Below are 12,357 nucleotides of genomic sequence, written 5' to 3' on the forward strand. Positions count from 1 at the left end.
TCAGAATCACTTCCGCTTAAAGTTCAATTAATTCCGCAAAACTGTGTAAGATCTATTCACCCCCCCTCTAGATCCTAAGGCCAGCGTCTAACAAGTGGCATCAAGAGCTCTGGTTTATTCCGTGCTACGTGAAACACTTATTGGAAAGATGGCTTCCGGACCTAAAGGGGCTCACAATAGAGCTCCAGTTTTCAACGGTGAAAACTATGGCTATTGGAAGGATTGTATGTGTGTCCACATCAATGCAATTGATAGAAACATCTGGACAGCTATTGTCAATGGTCCCTTTCAAATCACCATGACAAATGCAGCTGGTGCAGTTGTTCCAAAACCAGAAAATACTTGGGATACCGAAGATGAAAAGAGATATGGATACGATTGGAAAGCGAGAAACATTCTAATCCCAGCTCTAGGAGTTGATGAATACTATCGCGTTTCCCATTGTAGATCCGCTAAAGCTATGTGGGACACATTGCAAGTTGCCCACGAGGGAACGGATGATGTCAAACTAGCTAGAATCAATACGCTAACTCAAGAATTCGAACTCTTCCACATGGAAGATGATGAATCCATCGAAAACATGCAGAAGAGATTCATTCACTTGAAAAATCGTTTAAATTCTCTTGATAGACCTGTTTCCAATGCAGTTGCTACTAACAAAATCTTAAGATGTTTGAGCAGGGAATGGCAACCCAAGGTTACAGCAATAAAGGAAGCAAATGATCTAAACACCTTAGACATCACCACTCTCTTTGGTAAACTAGAAGAACATGAACAACATCTTAAATGCCTTGACATGCATGAGAAAAGGGCAAAGAAAGAGAAGAACATGGAGAAAGAGGTAGAGAAGAAGTCAATAGCTCTAAAAGCTTCAAGCTCCAAGACCTCAAGACAAGAGCTAGAGGATAGTGATACAAGTGATGATGAAGACTCCGATGATGAGGAAATGGAACTGTTTGTGCGAAGATACCACAAATACCTAAAGAAAAATGGAGCAAAACATTCTGACAAAGGGTTGATCAACTATAGAAAGCAATCAAACAAGTTCAAACAAGATGACAATAACAAAGGAAAAATCAAAGGTCCTTGCTTCAATTGTGGCAAAGTCGGTCACTACAAACCGGATTGTCCATACCTTGAGAAGGAGAAAGAGAAGAACCAAAGCAAAGGTCACAACAAATCTAAAAGAGCCTACATAGCATGGGAAAGTGATTCATCTAGTGAAGACTCATCAAGCGATGAAGAAGAATTGACAAACTTATGTCTTACGGCTCATCAACACAAGAAAAAGAAACGTGTAAGTCATCTTAAACCTGAACTTGTAGATAAGGTATCTCATGCTCAATTAAAATTAGCCTTTGAAGAACTACATAGAGATGCAATTGAAGCTTTTAAACTTTTGGCCTCAAATAAGAAATTTTTTTCATATCTTGAATCAAAAGTTGAGAAGACCGAAAAGGACATGGAAGCTTTGAAACAATCTATGCTAGATATTCAAAAGGATAAAATTGAGGAAGATCCTACATCATGGTTTGGTTGTGAGACATGTCATATTTGGCAAAAAGAAGTGAGAGACCTAAAGGCCAAATTAGATAAGGCTCTACAACCAAAAATGACGTTTGCGGTTGATCCAAATAAGTTCAAAAGATCGTATACTCCTTTATATAGTAAATACACTTTTGTACCAAAAGTATCAACTAGCAAAACAGCATATTCTCATCATATTACCTGTCACTATTGTTGCAAAAAGGGACATACCATTGAAAAATGCAAATTTAGGAGGATTTTAGTTCCTAAAGGAGTATTTCAATGGTTGCCTAAATGCAACAGTTTATGTACTCACCACCCAGGACCCAATGAAGATTGGGGACCTTCCACTATAAATTAATTTTGCAGGAAAAGTGTCTTGACATTGCCGAAAGGTTGTGGTTCCTTGATAGCGGATGTTCAAGACACATGACGGGAGACATATCACTCTTTGTTAAAGTTCCACGCAAAGAAAAAGGGGTATGTCACCTATGGAGACAACAATCGGGGAGCTATACTTGGTAAAAGAAGTGTAGGTAACCCGTCTACCATAACTATAACTGATGTGTTACTAAGTAGAAGGTCTTAAACATAATCTCCTAAGTATTAGTCAATTGTGCGACAAAGACTTCAAAGTAACTTTTACAAATTTTGGCTGCACAATAGAACATATTAAGAAAAGAGAGATCATGTTTAATGGCACATGGGTAAACCACATTTATATGCTAAAACTTGGAAGAAGGCATTTTTTTTACTCTCAATCTAGTAAGGCATATAGGCATATAGGTTCTATCAATTCAGTTACTACTTATTGTTGAAGAGTTAGTTCATGTGTTCTTTTTGATGAATCTTATGCAAAATGTGTCGAGAAAGGTATATCTTTTGATAGTGCAGGCCCATCCACTGAAGAAATTGTCAAAGATAAGGAAGACGAAAGTGAAAGTGTTGCAAAGGAAGATGCTAAGAAAGAGAAAGATGAGTCTCATGATAGTGTTGAAAAAGAAAGTATCTCAAACAATGAAGAACTTCCTAAGGCCTGGACAAATGTAAAAGATCATCCAATCGACAACATAATAGGGGACATCTCAAAGGGTGTGACAACACGCTCCAAGATAAGTAACTTTTGTCATCATTTTGCTTTTGTTTCACAAGTTGAACCGAAAAACGTGAAGGACGCATTACTTGATGAGCATTGGCTAATGGCCATGCAAGAAGAGTTAAACCAATTTAAACGGAATGATGTTTGGGACTTTGTCTCTCATCCGGGAGATCATCAAGTAATCGGTACTAGATGGGTTTTTTCGTAACAAACTTAATGAAAACGGAGTTATCACTAGAAACAAAGCTAGATTAGTTGCTCAAGGTTACAATCAATAGGAAGAGTGAATTTGAGATGAGTCTCATGGGTGAGCTAAATTTCTTCCTTGGCCTACAAATCAAGCAACTCAGTCATGGAACGTTTGTAAATCAAACTAAATACTGCACGGAGCTGCTCAAAAGATTTGGAATGAGTGAAGCGAAGGAAATTGACACACCTATGGCAACAAATACTAATCTAGACAAAGATGAGAAAGGTAAAGAGGTTGACGTAAAATTGTACCGAGGTATGATAGGTTCACTATTGTATCTTACTGCCTCAAGACCAGACATTATGTTTAGTGTGTGTATGTGTTCAAGATAGCAATCTTGTCCAAAAGAATCTCACTTAAAAGCTGTCAAAAGAATTCTGCGATACTTACGTGGAACTACTACATATGGCCTATGGTATCCAAAGGGAAATGAGTGCCATTTGGTAGGATTCTCCGATTCAGATTTTGCTGGCTGCAAATCCGATAGAAAAAGCACCAGTGGAACATGTCATCTATTCTCAAATTCATTGATAAGTTGGCATAGCAAGAAACAAGTATCGGTTGCATTATCTACTGCTGAGGCAGAATATGTAGCTGCTGGAAGCTGCTGTGCACAAATATTATGGCTCAAGCAACAACTTCTTGACTTTGGTATTAGGCTTGATCGTATACCTATCATGTGCGACAACACAAGTGCCATAAACTTGAGTAAAAATCCTGTCTTACACTCACGCACCAAGCATATTGAAATAAGACATCACTTCCTACGAGATCATGTAGAGAAAGGAGACGTTACATTTGAACATGTAGAAAGCAAGAAGCAACTAGCCGACATCTTCACCAAACCTCTAGCAACGGAGCAATACTTCAACATTCGTAGGGAATTGGGGATACTCGATATCTCCAATTTGGGCTAATTACGTTTGTTCTCTCTTAATATTATTCCTTTACTTTATATATAATTTTTTTTCTGCTAACATTTCTCTTAGCGTAAAGGTAGTTCATTATCAAGCCAGGCGTCATTCCACATTGACTAAAGGCTGCCACTAAAGTTAACACCTACATATTGAGAAAGCGGTAACGTAATTGTTGTTCACTTCCAAAAATATTATTGATACTATAATATGCTATCAATTAACATGCTTATAGTGACTTCATACATATATCTCTCTTGCTCATATATGTGTCTCATCTTTAATACACCTTTAAACATATTTGGCTCTCATGCTATCACTATCTACCTTTTATCTACTATACTATGAATGCTAGCGTGTTATCTATGTTTCTCTCGTTACTCTCCTCTGCTGTTTTTCTTGTATCTCTTTTGATGTTGTCAAAGGGGGAGAAAGATGCTGAGTGTACGGGGGAGCTCAGCTGAGTAAATAGATGCTGAGTGTACGGGGGAGCTTTTACCACTTTACCACTTATTGCCAAAGCTTCTACTACCGGTTTGCCATCATCAAAAAGGGGGAGTATGTGAATACAAGATCACACTCACAAAGATGTTTTTGATTCATGGCAAACTCAACAAGCATACAAGCAACAAGGTACAAGCAGAAGAACTCAAAGAAAAGCAAGCTTTGGTCACTCGTAACAGAGCAGGTCGACCTACTATGCATACAAGTCGACTCAACACAAGCAAAATAAGAGGAACTCAGAAAATCAGCAGTCAGGTCGACCTACTCCCAACACAGGTCGACCTAAAATGAAGAAATTTACATATCATTCTGCTAGGTCGACCTACACAACAACTAGGTCGACCTAATCTGAGAAAATTTCCCCAAAACGCATCTGAAGTGGATTCTGGTCGACCTACTTCTTTGACAGGTCGACCTAACTGGGAACAAATGACATCCAAAGGATATTCAGCTCTGTTAGGTCGACCCAGCCCTAAATTAGGTCGACCTATCTGATCAAAACTGACTTCCAAAGGATATGCAGCTCTGTTAGGTCGACCCAGCCCTAAATTAGGTCGACCTATCTGATCAAAACTGCCAAAATTTCTGGTTTTCTCTGCATCAACTGAAAAGCTCTCATATATATTGTCAAAGGTTCAATTATTGAAATTAACACCAAAGACTGAAAGATACACAAAGGCTTCTCATCTTCGTTCTTCGTCATCTCCAACACAATTACACATAATCATTCTTGCGTTGAGGGTTAGTGATCGAGTTCGATAACGTCCATGGAACGGAATTGAAGATTCCTAGTGGGTGAAGATTTGTGGGGTTTTTGGTGAATAAAATCCGAGGGTTTTGTCCTCCAAGATAGGTGTTTCTTGGGGGTTTTTATCAAGAGGTTTCATCGAGGATCCATCTGAGTGTGAAGATTGAAGAACAAGGGTTCAAGGCAATTCAAGACACTGCAGAAAAGGGATCAAGTGAAGCTCTTGGATCACCTTGATCTGGTTCAAGATTAAGGGGGAAGAAGAATCAAAGGATCGACAAATTCGGTTTATTGTTTATCGCTTTGCTTTCTTCTTTGTATAAACTGCTTTCAACATTAATGAAAGATTTCCCAATTTCAGTTTGGAATTGGGGGCAGACGTAGTCGTAGCGAGGACGATCGACGAACTGCCTAAACAAATATCGTGTTCTTGTCGCTTTTACCTTTTCATTTACGTTCTGTTCATATTTGGTTATAATAGCAAATTGATCAACGATTCGAGTGTTAAGATTGTGAATTAAGAACTTATATAAACATCACAATCCATCACACATTGAATCACCATCAATTTGATCATCATCACCAAGTGTTTGTGTTTTTGCTTCTTTCACTATTACTGCATTGCAAACGTCGTTCATCATATAAGAAGTTAATTGATTTTCAATAGAGTGACGTATTGATTCTATAGAGTATTCTCTTATCGTTTATCTCAAGCTGGTTAGTGGTTTTAACACATATACAATCGTTTCAATAGTGGTTCGGAATAGACGCGAGTCGATTCAGAATCACTTCCGCTTAAAGTTCAATTAATTCCGCAAAACTGTGTAAGATCTATTCACCCCCCCTCTAGATCCTAAGGCCAGCGTCTAACATGTGGCATACGATGTTCCAGCATGTGAGCAACATCTGGTCTTTGTCAGCAGGCCATGATGGTTGTTGTTTAGAGTGTATTTTCTGATTGTAATTCAATCAGATTTATTACTATCTTTTAGCAATGCATGAATTAGATTTGTTTAGCAAATTAAAAATATATAATCTAATTATTTGAATTAAAAACAAATCATATCTTTTGTTGGAGGCTTTTGTTAAATAAATCAAAAAGAGAATCCAACTAAATCTTCTACAAATCTGGACGAGATCACAACTCATATCCAAAGGAGAAAAGCCCATAATTGCATTGAATCAAACCTCTCTTGAGAGTTTGTGTGCTAGGATTGAAGATCTTTGTTCTAGGGTTTTATTTGAGTCATTTGTTTGTGTTACTTGTACACCACACTAGCGTCCAGATTCATATTATAAGGCATAATTGTTGATTTATTTAGTTGAGTTGTAATTCAACAATTATCATTTTGATTATTGTTGTTGATCACTAAGGTTAGTGATTAATAGAAAGTGAGAGGGTTCTCATAGTTAGGAGAGTCCTAAATAGAAATACACTAGGAGTAGAATTAAGAAGAGGGGCATTGAACATGAGGTTGTCCATCTAAGACACTCTGTACTAATTCTATTGGGAGTGGATTTCCTTTCTTGGGTTGGAAGCCCCCTAGACGTAGGTGACGTTGCATCGAACTAGGTTCCAATTCTCTTGTATTCTTTATGGTTTTAACTTTGAATCATTGTTGTTGTTTTATTTTGTTAAAATTGGTTTAACAAGTTGGACAAGTTATCCCAAATATCTGGTCTAACATTTGTCTCCCGATGAACAAAAATTCACAAACTATGATATAAAGCCATCAGGTCATCGTGAAGAATATTAGAATAATTAATATTACCCGCAAAATCGTGAACCTTAGCATCATCAACATTTTAAGTCAATTTACCAAAACCTGAGACGTTGGGATTACCGAGGCTACTGCCATCAACATTCAAAATCATATTACTACCTTTGTATGCATTTCATGTGATCATTCTCATTGGATGAGACAAATTATGCTTGAGAAAACATTTAGCAAACAAATTAGCATTATTCTCCATGATCAATTTCAAAGTATAGGAAATTACTATTTTATTAGCAAGACGTAATTTGTTCCTAGTGCGCCACAACCACCAGCAAGCAACCAAAAAGATAGAGCCATCATTGATGTCATGTCTAATCAAATCATATAAATTATCCCCTTAGAATAATAGTAGGTCCAAGAATCCAATATATTTATAAAAGTGAGTGGCAAATTCACAGTCTCTCAAACAGTGTATAGTCGTCTCAGCGCCTTGATTGCATCTAGGATAGAGATCTGTTTGGAGCATACCACAATGACACAATATTGATCTCGTAGGAAGAGACTTATGTAAAGCCGTCCAAAAGAAGTATTTCACCTTCTCATAGGAAGGAATATGACACACCCAATTCCAAGACTTTTTGTTTGTTGTATTCTAAAAAAATTCAAGTATATTAACACAGTTATAACCATCTCGAGCAGGTTAATCGATCAGACACTAGAGAATTCAAACAAATGAGGAGTGCTTTCAGGCGGTCACAAACACCCGAAGTAATATTAGTATATAATGACTTGAAGTTCTAATTCCCATCCCAGTAAATACTATTCACTCACATTTACAGTCGTGGATATCCACATAAAGAACCTGTTTCACTAATTTCCCCATCCTAGACCAATTGGAAAATCAAAAGAGGAGTTCTCATCCCTAACCTAAATTCAAAGTCATCTTCAAGAGTAGAGAAAGCTTTCATAATTGCATTCCAAGTAACTAATCCAAATTTCTTTTTCATATTAAGGAATGTTTCTTCACTAATGTACTTATGCTTCAAATTTTGGACCCATAGGGAATCACAATCCCATGGGCTAAATAAGCTTATCCCTAGACCACCCATCTTTTTGGATTTACACATTGAATGAATTACTTTTTGGAGGATAATGGCATTGTTAGTTGTCCCTTTACTAGGAAAAAACTACTTTGGAAGAGCCTAACTATCTAATTTAGATAAGGACGCAATCTGTTAATCATAATCTCTGAAATGGAAAGCTTCAAATATCGGCAAATTGACTTTGAAGGAAGCTTACCAGTTCAAACATCACAACTAACCAGATCTCGTGTGGGCTACTTCAATTTGGAACTCTTTTATTCCTCATTATCATTCCTTGTTGGATTAGAGATTGTTAAATTATAAATTGCCTACTGATGATGAACTTCAATGCAAAGGAATTCTCATGGTCTCTAGGTGCTCAATTTGTAAAAAGTTCAAAGAATGAACTGATCATTTATTCTTTAGGCGTCCTTTTGCATCTAGGCTTTGGCACTAGCTTTGTAACCTTTTGAACATTAATGTGCATATTGATCCTACTGCCATTTGAAGTCTATATAACAAAGCCAACTTTCCCTGGGGTGTTTTTCATATCCAAGCAACATGTACTTTTATGATAAATGCAATGTGGAGTGCTAGGAATGTCGATAGATTCAATGATCAAAGTGCCTCCTTCTCTTTGGTTTGTAATCTTATTTTTGCCCTGGTGAAATTGTTCTCCACCAAATCAACTTATTCTTATAAGCACAACTTGTATAATTTTGCAATTCTCAACTCTTTCAATGTTCACATTCGTCCAACCAAAGCCCTAGTTATCAAAGAAACCCCGTAGAATCCCCCACCGCCCAACTGGGTTAAATGTAATATGGATGAAGCCTACTCTTCCAACCCCAACTCTGCAGGTTACAGGGGGATTTTATGCATAATTCAGGGTTTTTCATTTTGATTTTTGCATAGCCTCTTCCTTGAGAAAACTCCCAGCTACTGAAATTTTGTGGTGTTCTTCGAAGCATTGAAATTGTGAAAGACAAAGGTTGGAATCATCTTTGGGTGGAATCTGATTCCATCACTAGAGATGTGAAATCTTTCTCTTTGCTTAGTTATTATTTGGTTCTTTGGCAATTCAGTAGCAGGTGGTATAATTGCATCAAAATTATTTTGAACATGTCTTTTGTCATCCCTCACATACACAGAGAAGGAAATAGTTGTGTGGACTTTTACTTCCTTAGGCCGCACAACTATGACCTTCATTCTTTTTAACTCTTTACCTATTTACATTATGAGTGATAATGTAAAAAATAAGTTAGATTTACCTTTTTATAGATTTAGATATTTTTAAGTAGGTTTTGGCCTAATCTTCCCTTCTTTTTATATATCAATCTTTCTTTTTTTAATATATTACCTCTTATTTAAAAAATATATATTATCATCTTTTCTTATACTCCTTATACAACTTATACAGTTACTAACTTTTTTTTATACTTGATTTTTAAATTTTTTTTTTTATTACCACTTTCTTCTTCTAAGTATCTAAAATGTCATGGGGTTTGATTTCATGGCTACTAAAAAAAATGGTTAAAAGTCGAAATGAAGAAAAAAAAAAGAAGAAGTTAAATAGTTAAATAATAAAATGTGTAAATTTAGTTTTTTTATTTTTTTTTAAAAATATTTTGTAGGATTGAATGTAACAATGTAAAGGTACATGTAATTTTTTCCAAATATGTAACGGTTTTTCTAACTTAATTTTTCATTTTTAAATCCTAAAAAATTGTATTTTTGCTTCTGGTTTAATTCTCACAAATATTTTTTATTTTAGTTTTATTATTGATCTTTTATTTTAATATCAGCAAAATTAATTTATAATCAAATTTATCTTAAAATATATTAAACATTTGATTTTAATAATTTTTTCACTAATATTAAAAACATTAAAATCAAATATCTTATACATTACAACTATCAATTCTAATATAAATTAATTTAAAAAAAAATAAAGACTAAAAAAAATAAAAAAATAATTTTGAATATCAAATTAAAAAAATTATACTGATTAAAACAAAAAAATAAAACGACTTCCAATTTTTTTTTATAAAAAGTAAATTATTATATTGATCAAATATATTAGTTATATAATAAATATAAAAAGAAAATATCGTTTGTAAAAAAAGTAATCTATTGAATTATTTTTTTGGCCTTGGGCCTTCCATATAAAGAAAAATAGAATTTAGTATATACAACTTTTTTACTATAGATAAAAATAAAAGCTTTAATAATATTTTTGACTTGAAATATAAAAATATACAGTAATCTCTAGAAATATAATTTTATTGTTATAATATAAAATAAAATTATATAGATAAACTATATTAGTTATTTAATAAATAAAATACAAAATATCTATTATAAAAAATAGTGTATCAAATTATTACTCTTTCATATAAATAAAAATAGAATTTGATATACATAATTTTTTTACTATATTTATAAAAAAAGCTTTAATAATATTTTTGACTTGAAATATAAAAATATACAGTAACCTCTGCAAATAAAATGTTATTGTTATAAAATAAAAAAAATTGCTATATAGATAAACTATATTAGTTATTTAATTAAAAAAATAGAAAATATCTATTATAAAAAATAGTATATCAAATTATTACTCTTTTAGCCATGGGCCGCTCCATATAAAAAAAAAGAATTTAATATACATAATTGTTTTTACTATATTTATAAAAAAAATATTTAATAATATTTTTGACTTTAAAAAAGTTTGAATAATATTTTTAACTTTACAGATATTCTACTATAAGTTAATCTCTGCAAATTTAATGCTATTGTTCTAGAACTATCTTTACATTAATAATGACATAATGAGGAAATGACAATCTAACTTAAAAAAGTAGATTACTTATTTCACATAAAGTTGAATAAAAAAAATTAAATAAACTTAATTATAATTCTTAATAAGTGTTATTTTTTCTTCTTCTTATATTTCTTCTACTTTTCAAGAGAATTGGATCATTTCTTCTCTCATTGTATCGAAATCATCACCATTACGATCGTTCCTCCTTCAACTTCTTCTCGCACCCCCGCTTTTCTTCTTTCCCTTTTGCCAAAGTTTCGTAACTTTGTCTTCAATTCTGCTTCTGTTCATTCTTCGATAAAACTTTTTCAATAAGCACTTCTGGGTCATTCTTTTTTTGCTTCTTGAAATGGCTCATTGCAGAAAACAACGAGGGAATAGTTATCACCAAGAGGGTCATTGGCGATCCTCATCTTGTAACGGAAAACCGCCGTTGGATAACCGTTTTTCGATACCAACGGTTCCTTTGTGGGAAAAGAAGTTCTGTGCTTCGGTTGGTTCAGTTCCGTGGGGAAAGCTAGTGGAAAACAAGAGGTATATATATCTGCATGACAATGTGATGAACTGGGATGATTCTGCTGTCAAAGAGGCGTTTGAGAATGCAAAGTACAGGTTTTGGGCTGAGATCAATGGATTTCCTTGTGATATACCGTTGCCGGATCCTAATGTTTATATCGACGATGTGGATTCGAATGCAAGCGTTGATAGTGAACTTTATTTGGATTTGGAAAGAGAATCAGAGGTCACGAATGTGGAAGAAAATGGCGAGGAGGTTGTGATTTTCGGGGATTCTTTTATATTGAATCAGTCCTTTTCTGGGCCTGGATGGGGGGATGAAGACGAAGAAACAAAGCCTTTTGAAACAAAGTATGATTCCCCGGGATGGGAATTGAAGCAGCATCAAGATAATGAAACAAACTCGTGGGAGCAATGTGCTGCTTTGGTTGATAGTCGAAATGTTTCGGAGGAATGGAATTGGAGAGAGGGATATGGTGGTGACTTGTGTCACAAGTATCAACAAGGAAGAAATGGTGGCAATGGATATAACTATAACAAAAATAGAGAAAACAATATGTCATGGTCTAAGAACCCGGGATATCATTGTGGTAATAATGAGTATCAGATGAATCGAGGAAGAAGAAGAAATCGAGGAAGGGGAGGAGGAAGGAGGGGAAATTTTGCTTATGTGGAGAAGGAACCTACTCCTAGACCTAGTGCATGGTAAATGAATATCAAATGCCTTGGACTGCAAGCAAGGACTCCTATGAAGCTGCTAATGGGTCAGTTTTGTGAAAGTAGCTGAGGATATATGTTTTGTTATCTAGGTAATATGTTGTAGTACTATATCATAAGAATTATGGCAGTTTCAATCTTGTTACTGGTATTTGTAGTAATGTGAGGTTTATGTATATATAAATGAAATATTTTTTTGGCACCGGTGATCCAGTGCATTAGTATTAACATTAGAACTTATCGATCCGTGTCACACACCATTTATGCCAATTGAGGTGGCCAATTTAGGCTTCTTACTCTTGTATGTTTGGTTTTCTTATGGCTTTCATTCCGCATGAAAGGAACCATGTAGTTTTCCATTAATTCAACTAGATTTAGTTGTTCAAAGATTATTTTTAATGCTAAAAGAAAGACTATGGAAAAGCTTCATTTGAGGCAAGACAAGCTTATGTAAGTAGACA

General features: G+C 34.6%; 1 protein-coding gene across 1 annotated transcript; it reads left to right on the forward strand.

The window, feature by feature from the left end:
- The first annotated feature begins 11,012 nt into the window (after positions 1 to 11,012).
- On the forward strand, positions 11,013 to 11,915 carry LOC131609628 (uncharacterized). The gene has a single exon (XM_058881389.1). It carries the CDS (start codon positions 11,013 to 11,015, stop codon positions 11,886 to 11,888), a length of 876 nt encoding a protein of 291 aa, XP_058737372.1. The 3' UTR covers positions 11,889 to 11,915.
- The last annotated feature ends 442 nt before the right edge of the window (positions 11,916 to 12,357 follow it).

This window comes from Vicia villosa, linkage group LG6 (genome assembly GCF_029867415.1).
Source record: "Vicia villosa cultivar HV-30 ecotype Madison, WI linkage group LG6, Vvil1.0, whole genome shotgun sequence".
NCBI lineage: Eukaryota > Viridiplantae > Streptophyta > Magnoliopsida > Fabales > Fabaceae > Vicia > Vicia villosa.